Source organism: Podarcis vaucheri, assembly GCF_965113315.1.
Source record: "Podarcis vaucheri genome assembly, chromosome: 9".
NCBI lineage: Eukaryota > Metazoa > Chordata > Lepidosauria > Squamata > Lacertidae > Podarcis > Podarcis vaucheri.
In genome coordinates, this window is record NC_138767.1 from 11,202,333 (window position 1) to 11,220,658 (window position 18,326).

An 18,326-nucleotide genomic window follows, 5' to 3' on the forward strand; every position below is an offset into this window, starting at 1 on the left:
ATAAAATACAGGTGGGGACCCTCAGGACAAGGAGCCAAATGTGGCCCCCAGGACCTTCTTATCTGGCCCTTGGAAGTATGCCCAGGCTACAACCCTCACCAACCCATTAGATGTCAAGGAAATAAGCAACTATCTCACTTTTAAAAGACAACTGAAGGCAACCCTGTTTAGGGAATTTTTTATTGTTTAATGCTGTATTGTGTTTCTAATATTCGGTTGGAAGCCGCCCAGAGTGGCTGGGGAAACCCAGCCAGATGGGCGGGGAGTAAATAATAATAATAATAATAAATTTATTATTACTCTGTATTCCATGAGTTTTGCCTGCCTTCAATGTGTTCTTGAAACCTGACCATTTCTCTTGGTGGCCTGGATGGAGGACCAGAAAAGGCTGGGTGAGTGTGCAGAGAACCTGAAAGGCGAAATTCCCATGTGTTGGGCCTCTGACCCAATCAACTGTTCCCACATGGCAGCCCTCTGGAGGTTGTCTAGGACAGAATGAGGCCCTCGAGCTGAAAAACGGTTCACCACACCCGTTCTAAAATCAAAACATGTGATGCGGCCTTTCTTTGAATAACACAATTGAATTTATTCATCCACAGGACGAGGGGTGACAAGTTTGAGGACTCTGAGGTTAATGTCTCCTTGCACTGCTATGTAGCTGATGACATCCAAGCCCACACGGTTGGGGAAGGTATATTCATGGCCCTCTGCCAAGACTTTTATCTCTGAAGAAAGAAAGGTGAAGGAGATCTGAAAGAAGCAGAAGGAGGAATCACAATTGGCGTTGGACACGAAACACTTTTTACAAAGCCTGATGGTGTTTGAAGACTTCTGACAGAATGGCAGTCATTCTGGAGACGTTCCAACTTGACCATTCAGTGTCCAGGTCTTGTGCAAGAGCCTCATGAGCTGCTTTGACCCCAGGGCTCTTCATGGTGGCCGAGTTTGTGCCCTTCCAAAGCCCAAGAGCCAGGCCTGTCTTAACGCTACATGTTAATACATTAAAAGACTGTACAGCCATACCTTGGATCTGAAACGCCTGGGCTCCCGAACAAATCAGCTCCCAAACGATCGAAACCTGGGAGTGAGTGTTCCGGTTTCTGAACAATTTTTGGAAGCCCAACGTCTGGCACAGTTTCCAATTGACTGCAGGATGCCCCTGCAGCCAATCAGCAGCTGCATCTTGGTTTTTGAATGGTTCTGGTTTAGACCACAGCGCCACCTGCATCCCTCTAGCTAGATTAGGGGACCATAATAGCCAAAGTATTGTTAGGGCAGCTGGCAGGATGGCCTAGGAGGGCTGGTTGACTTGGTGTGAACTTGTGAGTTTAGCAGAGTCTACACCAACCTCAGGGACGCGGGTGGCGCTGTGGGTTAAACCACAGAGCCTAGGACTTGCCGATCAGAAGGCCGCAGTTCGAATCCCCGCAATGGGGTGAGCTCCCGTTGCTCAGTCCCTGCTCCTGCCAACCTAGCAGTTCGAAAGCACGTCAAAGGGCAAGTAGATAAATAGGTACCGCTCCGGTGGCAAGGTAAACGGTGTTTCCATGTGCTGCTCTGGTTTGCCAGAAGCGTCTTAGTCTTGCTGGCCACACGACCCAGAAGCTGTACGCCGGCTCCCTCGGCCGCGACTGGACCTAATGGTCAGGAGTCCCTTTACTAAAGTGGTGGTATAGAATGCCATAGTTTAACCATGTGTTCTGTGAATACTTCCTTTAGTCTACCCTAATCCTTCTATAACTTATATTCATTGGATGGTCCTGGTCTACGGAATTGCCAGTTTAAGTTTTGCTCTGTTTCTTGCCTTTCCAGCAACACCAGAGTCAGCCACGACTGGACCTAATGGACAGGGGTCCCTTTACCTTTACCTTTACATCAACCTCATCTTCTGGATGACAAGTCCCATCAGCCTGAGACAACACACCTGGAAGGCACCAGCTTGGCTGAAAAACAGCTGGGAAGGTGAGAAGACGACACACAGTGGGGTTCCAGGTGTTCTGTACTTAGGCACTCCAAGTGCTGTTGGGACTGCTGGCCCCATTGTGCCTGACCACTGGGCAAGCTGGCTGGGGCTGATGGGAGTTTGGAGTGCAATGTCACTTGGAGGACCACAAGTTCACCACCCCCAGCGTACCTCCACCATAATGGAACCAGGACTTGCAGAGAAACCACCCACCCACCCACCCCACATCTGCCAAGTCCTCACCTTGACTTTGCCACCTTGCTCAAAAGGGAAGAAGTTTAGTCTCTCCTCTTTCCCCCACTTCCCCAGCTTCTTGAAATTGCAGACAATGACGTTCACATCGGTCCGGTAGTTAAAGCGAGGGTTGAAGTGAAGGACGACGTTTTCACAGTCTTGGCCCAGATTCACAACAAAGCTGGGAGAGGATAACAGATACGAAGCAAGGATGCAGAGTGAAACCAGCAGAGCAACTAATACATGCCCACAGGACCAGGTATTGACATATGGACTATGCAGCTAGGAGTCTTCAGCCCAAAGATTTAGGTTTCGTGAGAACTCTTAACTATAAAGCAAAGTTCTAGATTGCAGAGAATACAGTGGTATCTTGGGTTAAATATGCTTCAGGTTACAAACTCCGCTAACCCAGAAATACTACCTCGGGTTAAGAACTTTGCTTCAGGATGAGAACAGAAATCACACGCTGGCAGCGCAGCGGCAGCAGGAGGCCCCATTAGCTAAAGTGGTACCTCAGGTTAAGAACAGTTTCAGGTTAAGAACGGACCTCCGGAGCGAATTAAGTACTTAACCCGAGGTACCACTGTAATGAAGTCTTTGTCTGCCTGGAGCTGAATGTATATCCTGGGTAGGCAAACTAAGGCCTGGGGGCCAGATCCAGCCCAATCGCCTTCTAAAATCCAGCCCGCAGATGGTCCGGGTATCAGCGTGTTTTTACATGAGTAGAATGTGTGCTTTTATTTAAAATACACCTCTGGGTTATTTGTGGGGCATAGGAATTCGTTCATTCCCCCCCTCAAAATATAGTCCGGCCCCCCACAAGGTCTGAGGGACAGTGGACCAGCCCCCTGCTGAAAAAGTTTGCTGACCCCTGGTGTATATTGATGGGGTGGCAAGACAGCGCCCACTCCCTGCTTGTTGTGCCTTCCTTCTGCGTAGCTTTTAAGTTACTTAACTCATGCCAATCCCACAACCCCACATCCACCCTTAAAATAGCTTCTAATAGAATTGTAGAGTTGGGACCCAAAGGATCATCATTCTAGTCCAACCCCCTGCAATGCAGGAACTTACAACAACCTTGCAATGTAAGCTGGCATTCTTAACCCTCTACTGCAGATGAGGGCTAACAACTTGCAGAAAGTTGTGTCCAGGGCAGCTGTCTACCAGCTCCATCTGGTACGCAGGCTGAGACCCTACCTGCCCACAAACTGCCTGGAGTACTGTGTCCAGTTCTGGGCACCACAGTTCAAGAAGGACACCGATAAACTGGAACGTGTCCAGAGGAGGGCAACCAAAATGGTCAAAGGCCTGGAAACGATGCCTTATGAGGAACGGCTAAGGGAGCTGGGCATGTTTAGCCTGGAGAAGAGGAGGTTAAGGGGTGATATGATAGCCATGTTCAAATATATAAAAGGATGTCACATAGAGGAGGGAGAAAGGTTGTTTTCTGCTGCTCCAGAGAAGCGGACACGGAGCAATGGATCCAAACTACAAGAAAGAAGATTCCACCTAAACATTAGGAAGAACTTCCTGACGGTAAGAGCTGTTTGACAGTGGAATTTGCTGCCAAGGAGTGTGGTGGAGTCTCCTACTTTGGAGGTCTTTAAGCAGAGGCTTGACAACCATATGTCAGGAGTGCTCTGATGGTGTTTCCTGCTTGGCAGGGGGTTGGACTCGATGGCCCTTGTGGTCTCTTCCAACTCTATGATTCTATGCCTCGCCAGAGTGGTGCATGCTCTAGTTATCTCTTGCTTGGACTACTGCAATGTGCTCTATGTGGGGCTACCTTTGAAGGTGACCTGGAAACTACAACTAATCCAGAATGCGGCAGCTAGACTGGTGACTGGGGGCGGCCACCGAGACCACATAACACCGGTCATGAAAGACCTACATTGGCTCCCAGTACACTTCCAAGGACAATTCAAAGTGCTGACTTTTAAAGCCCCTAAACCGCCTCAGCCCAGTATACCTGAAGGAGCGTCTCCACCCTCATTGTTCTGCCCGGACACTGAGGTCCAGCGCCGAGGGCCTTCTGGCGGTTCCCTCACTGTGAGAAGCCAAGTTACAGTGAACCAGGCAGGGGGCCTTCTCGGTAGTGGCACCTGCCCTGTGGAATGCCCTCCCACCAGATGTCAAAGAGAACAACAACTACAAGACTTTTAGAAGACATCTGAAGGCAGCCCTGTTTAGGGAAGCTTTTAATGTTTGATGCATTACTGTATTTTAATATTTTGTTGGAAGCCGCCCAGAGTGGCTGGGGAAGCCCAGCCAGATGGGTGGGGTATAAACAATAAATTATTATTATTATTAAGGGACCGAGCAGGGTAAGCAGAACCTAGAGAAAAAATGGTCAAGGGGGCTATGTGTTCCCCACCTGCACATGTTTTGAAGGACTGGCAGATCAGCCGCCCCAACTGTATTTTGTTGGTTAAAGAGCAACTTTCCACAACCTGGTCCCAAATGTTTGGGACAAGCCCCAGCCAACATACCCAGCAGTCAGGGGCTGATGGGATTTCAGTTCTGGAGGGCAGCAGGTTGGGGAAGCCTGATCTAAAGGGTGGGAATGAAACCAATGAGTTCAGATTGCAAGGAGGAGGATTTCATGTGCACACTAGAACAGCAGGGAGAGGGGTTAACCTTTTCCAGGTCAACCCAACATGCCAGAGGCAAACGTTGGTTGCAATTTTTACCTTTTACAGTGAGATAATGTCTATACACATTGTCACTCCTCTCTCCAACCAAGCAAGAGGCATATCGGAGTTCAAGGACACATTCCAGCCAGGCCAAAATACTTAGGAAGGGTGTGGAGCAGGGCCAGGGAAATATGCAGTCCGAGACAGGTCTGCAGGCCAGAGACAGAGAGATGGAGGGCCGCATTTTGCCCCAAGGCTGAGGTTCCTCACCACTGCAGTCCTGGGATCACTTTCCCCGCCTTTTCAGCTTACCTTTTGGCATCTTCCCAGCACCTCCCATTCACTTGAATCGTGTCTCCGTGCAGAAGTTGAAGGTGGGTAGCAATCAGCTTCTACGGCAGGGGAAACCAGACAGGTTTTCAACCATAGAGATAGCATGGTGAGATTTAGGAGAGACAGAGGAAAGGAGAGGGGAAATTAGTGCCGTTACAATCTTTGGCCAGGAAACAAATTGAGCCCATGGGTCATGGGTGGAGAAGACTTTCTAATTTCTACAAGACAGGACCAAAGGATGCAGCCAGCAACAAACAAATAGACAAGAGCATAGGTAATACAGTGGTACCTCAGGTTACATACGCTTCAGGTTACAGACTCTGCTAACCCAGAAATAGTGCTTCAGGTTAAGAACTTTGCTTCAGGATAAGAACAGAAATCGGGCTCCAGCGGTGCAGCAGCAGCCGGAGGTCCCATTAGCTAAAGTGATGCTTCAGGTTAAGAACAGTTTCAGGTTAAGTACGGACCTCCGGAACGAATTAAGTACTTAACCAGAGGTACCACGGTATCTCATTTGTCATAGGAGGGGCAGAGCAGGGTAAACTACACTAAAGTTTCCTACAATCAAGCAGTATATAAATTTTATGAAATAATAATAAAAAAATGACTTCACTCACTGGTTAAAAACACTGCAAGGCATCAGGAGCCAGGCTAACATTACCTTGCAGAAATTGCTTAGAAGGGTACCTGCACCTTTTGCTCTATAACTTTCCTTCTAGTGGGCCAGAGATTTCTATTTTTAAAATAGAAGCTCAGAGTCTGGGGCCCCTCACAGGGAACTACCTGCCTTGGGCAGTTTGAGCATGAAAAGCTACATTTGCACACCGCCACCCCCTAAAATCACATTATACTTGCTTCTCCCACAGGTAAACCACTGTGTGTAAGTTCGGTGAGACTCATCATTTCATTTATGCTGGAAATCACCATGCATTTTGATAATACGGTCTCGTCATTAACAGAGGAGAGAAAAAGATTCCATTGAGCACATGGCTTGAGAATATGGACAGATTAGCTACATATGAACGAATTGCATGTCGACGCAAATTAAGAATGGATAAATATGAAGAAATCTGGAATGAATATTTCAGCCATAAGGCGGATAGTGGGAGGAAGTGGGGGGAGGAGAGAGAGGTGGGAAAATATTGTTTAAAAGGTGCAGTCATAGGTACATTGGTGTATTTAAATCTGAACTGTCAAATTGTGTTATTATTATTATGGTTTTTGTTGTAGTGTCTTTTGTGGTTGTTGTTTGCATCAAAAAAATGATTAAATAAATTTTAAAAAGCAAACAAACAAAAACAGAGGAGAGTCCCACTGACAAAACACAAAAAAAGAATTTAAAGAAACCAGAAGCAACAAGACAGGGAAGGCTACAAGTGCCACGCATAGATTGTTTCCTAGCTGATAACTGTTAACTCATTCCCAAGCTGATAAGTTTCAGCTGTTCAGTGCCTGTTGCTTGTATTACCACCTCAATACCAACTGTCTCCTAGTCTTACAGCAGCAACAGAGAACCCCGGACTCACCGTCTCCATGATACAATCTCACTAGGGTCCAGCAAGTAAGCAATACTTTCTTCTCTCTGAGATTCAATAAATCAAGCCACTTCCAGCTGCTTTTTAAAAGGTTTCAGCAAAGACTCCCCAGCTGCCCTTAAATATCTGGGGAAATTGCATCACATGACAAAAAGGTTATCCTCTGAGTGAAGACCGGCAGAAATGCAAGGAGGAAAAAATCAGTCAATGGGGTGGGAAGCTAGCGGCTTTCAAATGAATAGAAACACTAATTGTAAACTCAAACAGCTGGTGCTACTTCTTCATGTGCAATTGATCTCAGCAGCCTCCTGGCTTGGGCTCCTTGAAATATTTGGTCATTGCTTCTTTGATTTGATATGGATTTTGGAAAGCAGCACAAGCAGCAAAGGCCGGCCGGCCAATTACCGGTAAATTAAATTTAGATGTAAATCCCTTTTATAGGCCTGCAGCAGGGAAGTGCTCCTGATATCTGCTGTAAACTTTTAATTTCAGCAGGCGGTTCTGGGATACAGCAGAAAGAAGCAGGAAAGCTTAAAGAGAAAGCAAAGCACAAAATGTAGAAGGGCCACTTGGCTTTTCTGTTCTTGGGTTCAATAACCATTTGGTGGCTGATATTCTCTCAGCACAGTGGACATTGCAGTCTGTTGCTTATTCCAACAAACTTCATGGGCCCGCAAAAGCACTATTTTAAACACAGCCTTAGCTAATTTCTCTGATGAAAATGGGGACATCCTCTTCTCCCTCGGGAAACCCAGCCAGATGGGCAGGGTATAAGTAAATATTTATTATTATTATTATTATTATTACTCCTGCATTTGATCTCGCCAAACACATAGATTGAATACACACATCTACATCACCTTGAGCCAATTACAAACACTCCTAGCAGGAGTGTTGTAAAGAATAAATGTGAAGAAGGGAATAAATGTGGGAAGGGATCGTATACAACAGCTTCCGCAGATAAATGGAATGAAATCAAATTTTAGCTGAAAGCGGCCTTGAGTCGCTGTCGGGGAGAGAGGTGGAATATAGTAATAGTAATAATAAAAATGATGGAAACTGAGAATGCTCAGGAACATACCAAAGAGTAAATCCTATTGAACTCAGTGGGAATTAGTTCTGAGTAAAAATGCTTAGGATTGCAGTATAAAGCTACCCAGTCTTTACCCAGTTACCTGGGAGTAAGCTCCATTGATTACAGTGGGACTTACTTCTGAGTAGACAGTGCACGGCTCCATTTGCAGTGCCGGATTTACATATAAGCTAAATAAGCTATAACCTAGGGCCCCACTCTTTTGGGGGCCCAACATTTTTTTTAAGGAAAAAGAAACTGGATGTACATTTCCAAAATAGAAGATAAAAAACAAATAAAATAAAACCTACATACAGCAACAGTGTTTTGTGTTGTGTAGGCTCCTGTGATATACGTAATGGGCCCTGCCTGCTAGCCTGCTCCCTAAAATATCACGGGTTTGCTCATTTCTATATATAAGGTGTCTACAATCTGCATATGCAAATGCCTTTAGATACCTGTTAGGTCTATAAATTACCATATAGCATATATTCAATACAAAAAACAGTGATAATTGGTTGTTGACAAAGGACAGTTGGACATTTTATTTGTTTGTTTGTTTGTACCCCGCCCATCTGGCTGGGTCTCCCCAGCCACTCTGGACGGCTTCCAACAAAAATTAAAAATACATCAAAATGTCACACATTAAAAGCTTCCCTGAACAGGGCTGCCTTCAGGTGTTTTCTAAATGTCAGGTAGTTGTTTATCTCTTTGACATCTAATGGGAGGGCGTTCCACAGGGCAGGCGCCACCACCGAGAAGGCCCTCTGCCTGGTTCCCTGTAGCTTTGCTTCTCGCAGAGATGGAACTGCCAGAAGGCCCTCGGAGCTGGACCTCAGTGTCCGGGCAGAACAATGGAGGTGGAGACGCTCCTTCAGGTATACTGGACCGAGGCTGTTTAGGGCTTTAAAGGTGAGCACCAACACTTTGAATTGTGCTCAGAAACATACTGGGAGCCAGTGTAGGTCTTTCAAGACTGGTGTTATGTGGTCACAGTGGCCGCTCCCAGTCTAGCTGCTGCATTCTGGATTAGTTGTAGTTTCCGGGTCACCTTCAAAGGTAGCCCTACATAGAGCGCATTGCAGTAGTCCAAGTGAGAGATACCTAGAGCATTCACCACTCTGGTGAGACAGTCCATGGGCAGGTAGGGTCTGCATACCAGGTGGAGCTGGTAGACAGCTGCCCCATATAAAGGACCCCATTACCTTCAGTAGTTTAGGGCCTCATCAAACCTAAATCCAGCCCTGACTGACTGGCAGAGCCTGTCCAAGGTTTCGGATGAGGGACATTCCTAGTCCTACCTGGAGAATTGAGCCAAGAATTGGACCAGGGAACTTGTGCATGTAGAGCAGGCATTCCATGTCTAAGCTATGGCCTGACCCGTCGCTTTGGGGTAGGGTCTACTGTTGCAAAGTGCTCTGCTTGTGTGCGCACAGAAGCCATAAAGGAAAAACTTCCATTTGTTCCTCAACCTATATTGGGCCCCAACCCCAACTCACCAGTGGAATGTGGCCCTCAAAGGCTTTTTTCCTCAACACCCCCACCCCCACCCATTCCCAAAGATCTAATTTTTTATGGTTCTCAAGTAATGTTATTCATATGAATGTTTTGATCTCTGAAGACATATAATCAGGATAAATGAAGGTAGATACAGAGAGGTAATAGACCAAAGAGAAAGGGAGCCGTCTGAGAGGCAAGCTAGAGTGATTTTTTGGGGGTGTGAGATTGAGGAAGGAGGAAGCGCTGGGAGAATTAAATTCTCTGTATGCAGATTGAAAATTAAGAAACAAGTGTGATAGGAGATTCTATATATCTCTCTAGCCGCTTTGAGACTCCTTCGGGTAGTGATAAAGCGGGATATAAAGTCCAAACTCCTCCTCCTCTTCTTCTTCTCTATCGTCTCTTTGTGTTTTATTATATTAATTTATTTCTCTCTTTTCTTTCTTTCTTTCCTCTTTTGCTCCTTTATCCTTAATTTTCCGTTGTTGTTTTTTTACGCTAGTTATTGTATCGTATGTTGAAAACTCTTAACGTTTTAAATGTTTGGCATTTTATTATGTTTTTATATGTGCTGGAAGCCACCTGGAGGGGCTTGGGAAACCCAGTCAGATGGGCAGAGTAAATTAATAATAATAATAATAATAATAATAATAATAATAATAATAATAATAATAATATTATAATGGTAGCAGCTCCTGGCCTGAAAATTGCCCCCTTCCTCCCTCTTACAAAATAAAACCATGTGAAATGACATGTATTGAAGAGCACAAGCTGTGTTTATTCAGACATGTAACAAGACAACAGTGACTTGGGACTAGGATAATCTGAGAAATCTGAGGGCTTTGATCCTGACGTCTCCTTCCACCGCAACGTACTTGATGGTCTCCAGGCCCAGCCTGTTGGGGAAGAAGATGTCATGGCCGTCTGCCAGCTGCACCTTGATCTCATAAGTGTAAAGAATGAATGAAAGCTACAAGAAATAAAAGGAATAATCATGACCAGCGGGGGACGCCAAACACTTTAAAAACAAAACACATGTCCCAGGCAGCATTTGAAAGCTTTTAAAGGAATGGTTCCTGCAAGGGCACCCCAGGCTGTTCTGACCCCAAGTGTGGCAGTCTAGGGCGCATCAGAATTGCCTTGCACCCCCATTTTACTCTTATCTACAGAGAGTTAAATAAATACTATTAATCCAGGTTAACCTGTTGGTATGGGTCGATTTTCTGCTAGTGATGCATTGCTTGTTTGCACCAGAAGCTTGTTGTTGTTTAGTCGTTTAGTCGTGTCCGACTCTTTGTGACCCCATGGACCAGAGCACGCCAGGCCCTCCTGTCTTCCACTGCCCCCCACAGTTTGGTCAAACTCATGCTGGTAGCTTCGAGAACACTGTCCAACCATCTCGTCCTCTGTCGTCCCCTTCTCCTTGTGCCCTCCATCTTTCCCAACATCAGGGTCTTTTCCAGGAAGTCTTCTCCTCTCATGAGGTGGCCAAAGTATTGGAGCCTCAGCTTCAGGATCTGTCCTTCCAGTGAGCACTCAGGGCTGATTTCCTTCAGAATGGATAGGTGTGATCTTCTTGCAGTCCACAGGACTCTCAAGAGCCTCCTCCAGCACCATAATTCAAAAGCATCAATTCTTTGGCAATCAGCCTTCTTTATGGTCCAGCTCTCACTTCCATACATCACTACTGGGAAAACCATAGCTTTAACTATACGGGCCTTTGTTGGCAAGGTGGTATCTAAAGCTACGCATTAGATATTAGGGACCCAAATTCTGAGAAAGTCCCTCCCAACAGAGATTAGACAGGCCCACTTACAAGCTAGATTTCCATAGGCAACGATGGGTTGGTTTTTAACACACAGTTTAAAAATCCCATACAAGTACTGCTCACACATGCCAGACCCCCAACCGTTGTTCTGCACACATAAACTGAACCCTGCTATGTTACAAGGAAGTCTCCCCCCGTTCACAGGGGAACCTGGAGTTCACCAGACATTGCTGGCTTATTGGTCCCATTGTGTCTGACTACCGGTCATGTTAGCTGGGGCTGATGGGAGTTGGGAGCGCAATTTCATCTGGAGGGTTGCAGGTTTGGCACTCCCAAAACACTCCCTCCACAGAGACCACCCCCTGCAGAAGCCACACACCTGCCTGCTCCATTCACACACACCCTTTGATATTGCTGATCTAGTCCAGTTCCGAGTGCCACAATTTAAGAAGGATGTTGACAAGCTGGAATGTGTGCAGAGGAGATAGGATGTTGTTGTTGTTGTTTAGTCGTGTACGACTCTTCATGACCCCATGGACCAGAGCACGCCAGGCACTCCTGTCTTCCACTGCCTCCCGCAGTTTGGTCAAATTCATGTTAGTAGCTTCGAGAACACTGTCCAACCATCTCGTCCTCTGTCGTCCCCTTCTCTTTGTGCCCTCCATCTTTCCCAACATCAGGGTCTTTTCCAGGGAGTCTTCTCTTCTCATGAGGTGGCCAAAGTATTGGAGCCTCAGCTTCCAGTGAGCACTCAGGGCTGATTTCCTTCAGAATGGATAGGTTTGGTCTTCTTGCAGTCCATGGGATCACTGCCTGGCCATGGTGAAGGGGCTTGAATAACTCAGAGAAGCTATGAGCTATGCCGTGCAGGGCCACCCAAGATGGACAGGTCATAGTGGAGAGTTTTGACCAAACGTGATCCACCTGGAGCAGGAACCGGCAAGCCACTGCAGTATCCCTGCCAAGAAAACTCCATGGACAAAGTCAACAGGAGATAGGATAGTCATCTTCAAATATCAAAAGGGTTGTTGTGTAGAGGATGGAGCAAGCTTGTGTTCTCCTGCTCTGGAGGCTAAGAGCTGTTCAGCAATGTAACGGATGCCCTCAGAAGGTTGTGGACTCTCCTTCCTTGGAGGTTCTTATGCAGAGGTTGGGTGGCCATCTGCCATGGCTGCTTTGGCTGAGATTCCTGAATTGTTGGACTAGATGACCCTAGGACCCCTTCCAATTCTAAGATTCTATGATATACAGCTAAGTGCTCACCTTAAATTTGCCACCTTTCTCAAATGGGAAGTCGGTTATCCTCTCTTCTTTCCCCCACACCCCATGTTTTTTGGACATGCAGATAATGGAGCTCGTGTCATTCTGGCTGTCAAAGCGCGGGTTGAATTGAAGGATGAGATTGTCACAGTCTTCGCCCAGATTGACGGAAAACCTTTAAGAGGATGACCAATGCAGGGAGAGAAAACGTGAACTCAGGGTGAAAGTGTTACTGGTGACTGCATTCCAGGGATTGGACTAGATGACTCTAAGGCCCCTTCCATCTCTGCAATTCGAACTTGGGACTGAAGGGCCACATTCACATCATACATTTAGAAACAGCAAGAGCTGGAACAAACTGCCTCAGGGGGTAGTGGCATAGCTAACTTACCGTATTTTTTGTTCTATAAGATTCACTTTTTCTCTCCTAAAAAGCAAGGAGAAATGTGTGTGCGTCTTATGGAGCGAATGCAGGCTGCGCAGCTATCCCAGAAGCCAGAACAGCAAGAGGGATTGCTGCTTTCACTGCGCAGCGATCCCTCTTACTGTTCTGGCTTCTGAGATTCAGAATATTTTTTTTCTTGTTTTCAGAAAAACAACTTTGAACTGTGCTCGGAAATGTACTGGGAGCCAGTGTAGGTCTTTCAAGACCAGTGTTATATGGTCTCGGTGGCCGCTCCCAGTCACCAGTCTAGCTGCCGCATTCTAGATTAGTTGTAGTTTCTGGGTCACCTTCAAAGGTAGCCTCACATAGAGCGCATTGCAGTAGTCCAAGCAAGAGATAATAGAGCATGCACCACTCTTGCGAGTCAGTCCGCGGGCAGACAGGGTCTCAGCCTGCGTACCAGGTGGAGCTGATAAACAGCTGCCCTGGACACAGAATTGACCTGCGCCTCCATGGACAGCTCAGCTGTGAGTCCAGAATGACTCCCAGGCTGCGCACCTGGTCCTTCAGGGGCACAGTTACCCCATTCAGGACCAGGGAGTCCTCCACACACGCCCGCCTCTTGTCCCCCCAAAACAGTACTTCTGTCTTGTCAGGATTCAACCTCAAGCTAGGTCATTCTGTTTCTGAATTTGGATCCAAGATAGTTCGTGGAAAAACACATCCAAACACAGGAATGACAGGATAGAGATACATGCTGCTGGTTCTTTATTCCTTACCCACCTTTCACCCTAAGGGCAGATACAGATGAATAGATCAGATTATTCTATTCATAGAATATATAGAAATGGCAAGACTGACAAATAGAACAAGGGAACAGGGGCAGGGAGTATTTGAAGAAGACTGGAAATATTTTATAGATTATTTGGAAATGTATTGTAAACCTATCAAAAAGTTAACAGCAACAAAATAAATTCAGCAGTAAGAAATATTGAGATATAAAGTTGAGAAAGAATAAGATGTAGGGGAAAATTAGAATGTGCAAAAAGAAGAATGGAAGGGGTGGAAGTGGGGTGGATATTAATTGTGGTTTGTTTTTCTTTTTTAAAAGCGAAGCGTTATTGTTTCAAGTGTAAAAATGAAAACGATAAATAAAAATTGGCAGGGAGGGAAATAAAAACACAAGAACAACATACTCTTTGGCAGCTGGCAAGATCATCCCTTTCACTTGAATGGCGTCTCCTCGCTCAAGTTCAAATTCAGTGGCAGTCAATTTCTGCAGAAAGAGAAATCAGACACAAATTGAGTTGCAGCGGTGACACGGTGGGATTCAGCAGAGGAAGGGGAATTGGTGCTCTTACAGTCTTTGGGCTGGAGCAAGGCTCATCCCATGCATCAAGGTTAGGACACAAAGCCTACAATACAGAAGAAAAGGAAGCAGCTGGCTATGAGTCCATAAACAAGAAGCACATGCATAATAATAATAATAATAATAATAATGTATTATTTATACCCCGCCCATCTGGCTGAGTTTCCCCAGCCACTCTGGGCAGCTCCCAATCAAGTGTTAAAAACAGTCCAGCGTTAAATATTAAAAACTTCCCTAAACAGGGCTGCCTTCAGATGTCTTCTGAATGTCAGGTAGTTGTTTATCTCTTTGACATCTGGTGGGAGGGCGTTCCACAGGGTGGGCGCCACTACCAAGAAGGCCCTCTGCCTGGTTCCCTGTAACCTCACTTCTAGCAATGAGGGAACCACCAGAAGGCCATCGGCGCTGGATCTCAGTGTCTGGGCAGAACGATGGGGGTGGAGATGCTCCTTCAGGTATACAGGACCGAGGCCGTTTAGGGCTTTAAAGGTCAGCACCAACACTTTGAATTGTGCTCGGAAAAGTACTCATCTCATTTGTTAGAGCAGGGGTAGGAAAGCTTTTCAGGAACTGACTTTTTTCTACTTTTTTCCCCAGGAGTTATTAGCTGCTTAGGGTCAGAAGGCTGAACTCCACTGGACCTCCAGAGTTTTCCTCCTTCCGCCCCCCCCCTTTATTCCTTGTTCATTTAAAAAAGATGGCGCTGGTCCCAAGAACTCCATCACTGGGCAATGTAAAACTACTGTGAATAAATAACACCACAGATCAATTGGACCAATTCACTCAAATATGCATTCTGCCAAACCCACATTTTCTGTGAAGTTCTTACTTCAAACCCATTCCCCTTTGAGCACACTTATAAGAATTTTAAGGTCTCCAATATAGAATGAATATTCATAAATGCACACATATCTAAATATATGAACCATGTGTCTGAAATAGAGCAATCCTGAAGCCATTTTGACTCTCCTCAAATATTCCTCTGCAGTAAGGGAAAGCCTTCCCAAATCTTTTTGCTTGCAAATCCTGTCTTAAGGCCGTATTTGTGTATTGAATAGGGCAAGCCTGCGACCTGGATTCAGGAACTAAAGCAGGCTTCCTCAACTTCTGCCCTCCAGATGTTTTGAGACTACAATTCCCACCATCCCTGCCCACTGGTCCTGCTAGCTAGGGATCATGGGAGTTGTAGGCCAAAAATATCTGGAGGGCCAAGGTTGAAGAAGCCTGAACTAAAGTATTTACCATCACAAAAGAATGGCCAGGCTGCCCAGGTAAAGCAATCAGTGACCATTATCAGGTATCCTCGCAGTCAGGATTTCTGCTGTAGACCGCCTCCTATGCTGTAGACCATCTCCTTCTGTGATGTATGTAGGATGTTTTAGGGGTGTGGTCTTGGACTACAGGGTGGGCAATTTCAAAAGTCTATATAAGGGCTTGCGCACCATTGCACACCTCCTGTGTGTAATGAGTGGGGGACCCTGTTGTGACAGTCCCTTTAATAAAGATCAGGCTTACTAGCTGCTTTGCTTCTCAATATTCTCTGGTTGGCCTCTGTTGTTTTCTCCTACCGATAGGGAACCCATTCAAGGACTCCATATGGGCTCCGGAATACCCCATATGTGAAAGGGATTAGTTTTTCTTATAACACAAAACCACATTTATCCACCCACTTCCCATTAAATTACACTGTTCTTGCCTTTCCCATGGGCAGATTTTTGGACTGTAAGCTGCTAGGGACAGAGACCAGTCTTTTTTTAAGCTCCAGAAAGCTTTGTGTGTATTGATGGTACAGTGGTACCTCGGGTTACATACACTTCAGGTTACATACGCCGCTAACCCAGAAATAGTACCTCAGGTTAAGAACTTTGCTTCAGGATGAGAACAGAAATCGTGCTCTGGCGGCGCGGCAGCAGCAGGAGGCCCCGTTAGCTAAAGTGGTGCTTCAGGTTAAGAACAGTTTCAGGTTAAGAACGGACCTCTGGAACGAATTAAGTACTAAACCCGAGGTACCACTGTACTGCATTAACAGGACACACACTCACCCTGACAAAGCACCAACAATATTTAGCAAGGAACTAGAAACAAGATACAAAACCACAAGCAACACTTGTCATCTAGGAAACAAGCTTACTCGTCTCCTGCAAGAACAAGCTACCTATTAACACTTTCAGGTTTCTAGAACTGCTTAGTCCCAGCAGTTTATACTGCAGCCTCCCTCCGAACCGTCTCCTATTCTAAGAACCAGAGAGCACCTGGAACTCACACAATCCATGGGACACTCTTGCAGGAGTCTGGCCAACAAGTAAGCAACCTTTTCTTCTGTCTAATCTCAGCTCTGCAGTTTTAGCAGAACAAGCCCCAGCTGCTTTAAATAGCTGGAGGAACAGCATCACATGACAAAAATGGGTCTGCTGTGAGTGGGTGGTCTGTTCAGAGACCCAGAAATGCAAGGCAGAGAAAACCTGGGTTGATTGGCAAAAATCAGATGAATGGGAGCACTGATGATATTCTCAAACAGCTGAAGCTAGTTTGCTTTGCCGGCCCACCCTAACCTCTTGCTTTTCGGACTACAGCTCCCATCACCTGTGCTAGATGGGCTGATGGGATTTGTAGTCCAAAATACCTGGAAAGCACAAGGTTGGCAAAGTCGGCTTTATGCAATTGATTATCAGCAGCTTCCTGGCTGGCACTCACTGGAACACTTGTCCATTCTATTTTTTACTTTGATCTGGGTTTTGGGTGCCAGCAGAGCAAAAAAGACAGGTCAGCAAACAAGTGAGCCAAGGAAATAAATGGTCTTCAGTGGAATAAGGTGATTGGTTCGTGGGCGAGTGGGGATTTGGACCAGGTCTTGCCTGTTGTAGTCTGGAATAGCTCTAACCACTACAACACACTGGCTTCCTACCAGCTGCTGATACTATAGAACTTGCTAGTCTAGGCCAATGCAGAAGAGTCCCTTCCCACATCTTCTGGAATCTGGAGAAGCCTCAGCTGTGGACACAGCAAATCTCAGAGGGGTAGCCATGCTAATTTGCTGAAACAAAGGGAGAGAGTCATTTAACAGGCCCCGTCAGCCAGTGGCATAGCATAGGTTGCCAGCACCCGGGGCTGTGCAGAGGGGTGGGAGGAAGGGAAACAGGCAGAGTACGCATACACATTCAACTTCAACTGCCTAACAGCATCTGCGTCACCCAGGAGATTGTAGCTGCCAAGATAAGCAAAGAATAGTTTTTCCGTTGTCTTGAGAGGTCACTTTCTGGTTCGCATGGAGAAGCCATTTTCAAGAGAGCCCAGCTATGGAAACATGCAGCTGTATTGGGGCAGGGGTGTTGAAATTTTGCACGCAGGGCAGTTGCCCCTGTGGCCTCCAACCACTCTACACCACTGCCTTCAGTGGCACCACCCAAATTGGCTTGGTGAGAGTCAGGAGTGTGAAAAGAGAAGGAGAGAAGGGATCATTCCATCTGATGAGCTGTGAAGTTTGTGCAGATGGAGCATTTGTCAGAGTGACATGCTGAATTCCTCCCAAAGCATCTTGTGACTAGGGAGAATTTTGATCGAGTTTACATTTAAACTAACCTACCCAGCTCGCAATTTCCAAAGCAATAAAAAGAGTGTCTCTTTAAAAAAACCAAAAACCTCATATTACAGAAGAAACAATATTAAAATGGATAGTTCAGTTGGTTAGAGCGTGGGGCTGATAACACCAAGGTTGCAGGTTCGATCCCTGTATTGGGCAGCTGCATATTCCTGTATTGTGGGGAGGTTGGACTAAATGACCCAGTTCTACAGTTCTATGATTCTATGAAAATAAAAACCCATCTACCCTTTCCAAGACATGAGGTCAGGTTTTTACATCCTTTAAATAGTTATAAAGAAGGCTGATCTCCGAAGAATTGATGCTTTTGAATTATGGTGCTGGAGGAGACTCTTGAGAGTCCCATGGACTGCAAGAAGATCAAACCTAGCCATTCTGAAGGAAATCAGCCCTAAGTGCTCAGTGGAAGGACAGATCCTGAAGCTAAGGCTCCAATACTTTGGCCACCTCATGAGAAGAGAAGACTCCCTGGAAAAGACCCTGATGTTGGGAAAGATGGAGAGCACAAGGAGAAGGGGACGACAGAGGACGAGATGGTTGGATAGTGTTCTCGAAGATACCAGCATGAGTTTGACCAAACTGCGGAAGGCAGTGGAAGACAGGAGTGCCTGGCGTGCTCTGGTCCATGGGGTCACAAAGAGTGGGACACGACTAAACGACTAAACAACAACAAATA

The 18,326-nt window shown here is 46.1% G+C and overlaps 2 protein-coding genes across 2 annotated transcripts; both read right to left on the bottom strand.

Moving 5' to 3' along the window:
• Window positions 1-585: 585 nt before the first annotated feature.
• LOC309541047 (16 kDa beta-galactoside-binding lectin-like) lies at window positions 586-6,797 on the bottom strand (the record flags this gene model as incomplete). The annotated part of the gene is made up of 4 exons (XM_082238463.1): window positions 6,690-6,797; window positions 5,143-5,222; window positions 2,207-2,378; window positions 586-750 (listed from the first exon to the last, which is right to left on the bottom strand). The coding sequence occupies exons 1-4, from the start codon at window positions 6,696-6,698 to the stop codon at window positions 586-588; spliced, it is 426 nt and encodes a 141-aa protein (XP_082094589.1). The 5' UTR covers window positions 6,699-6,797.
• Window positions 6,798-10,042: 3,245 nt separating this feature from the next.
• LOC309540109 (16 kDa beta-galactoside-binding lectin-like) lies at window positions 10,043-16,371 on the bottom strand. The gene is made up of 5 exons (XM_082236799.1): window positions 16,316-16,371; window positions 14,045-14,098; window positions 13,880-13,959; window positions 12,302-12,473; window positions 10,043-10,240 (listed from the first exon to the last, which is right to left on the bottom strand). Exons 1-5 carry the CDS (start codon window positions 16,322-16,324, stop codon window positions 10,085-10,087), a joined length of 471 nt encoding a protein of 156 aa, XP_082092925.1. The 5' UTR covers window positions 16,325-16,371; the 3' UTR covers window positions 10,043-10,084.
• Window positions 16,372-18,326: the final 1,955 nt, after the last annotated feature.

What these genes read in the sequence shown, in the direction of transcription:
- LOC309540109 (XM_082236799.1), bottom strand. An exon ending in CTTGCTCCAGCCCAAAGACT is followed by an intron (nt 13,960 to 14,044) that starts GTAAGAGCACCA and finishes CTCTTTCTGCAG; the next exon opens with AAATTGACTGCCACTGAATT. An exon ending in ATCTTGCCAGCTGCCAAAGA is followed by an intron (nt 12,474 to 13,879) that starts GTATGTTGTTCT and finishes ATCCTCTTAAAG; the next exon opens with GTTTTCCGTCAATCTGGGCG.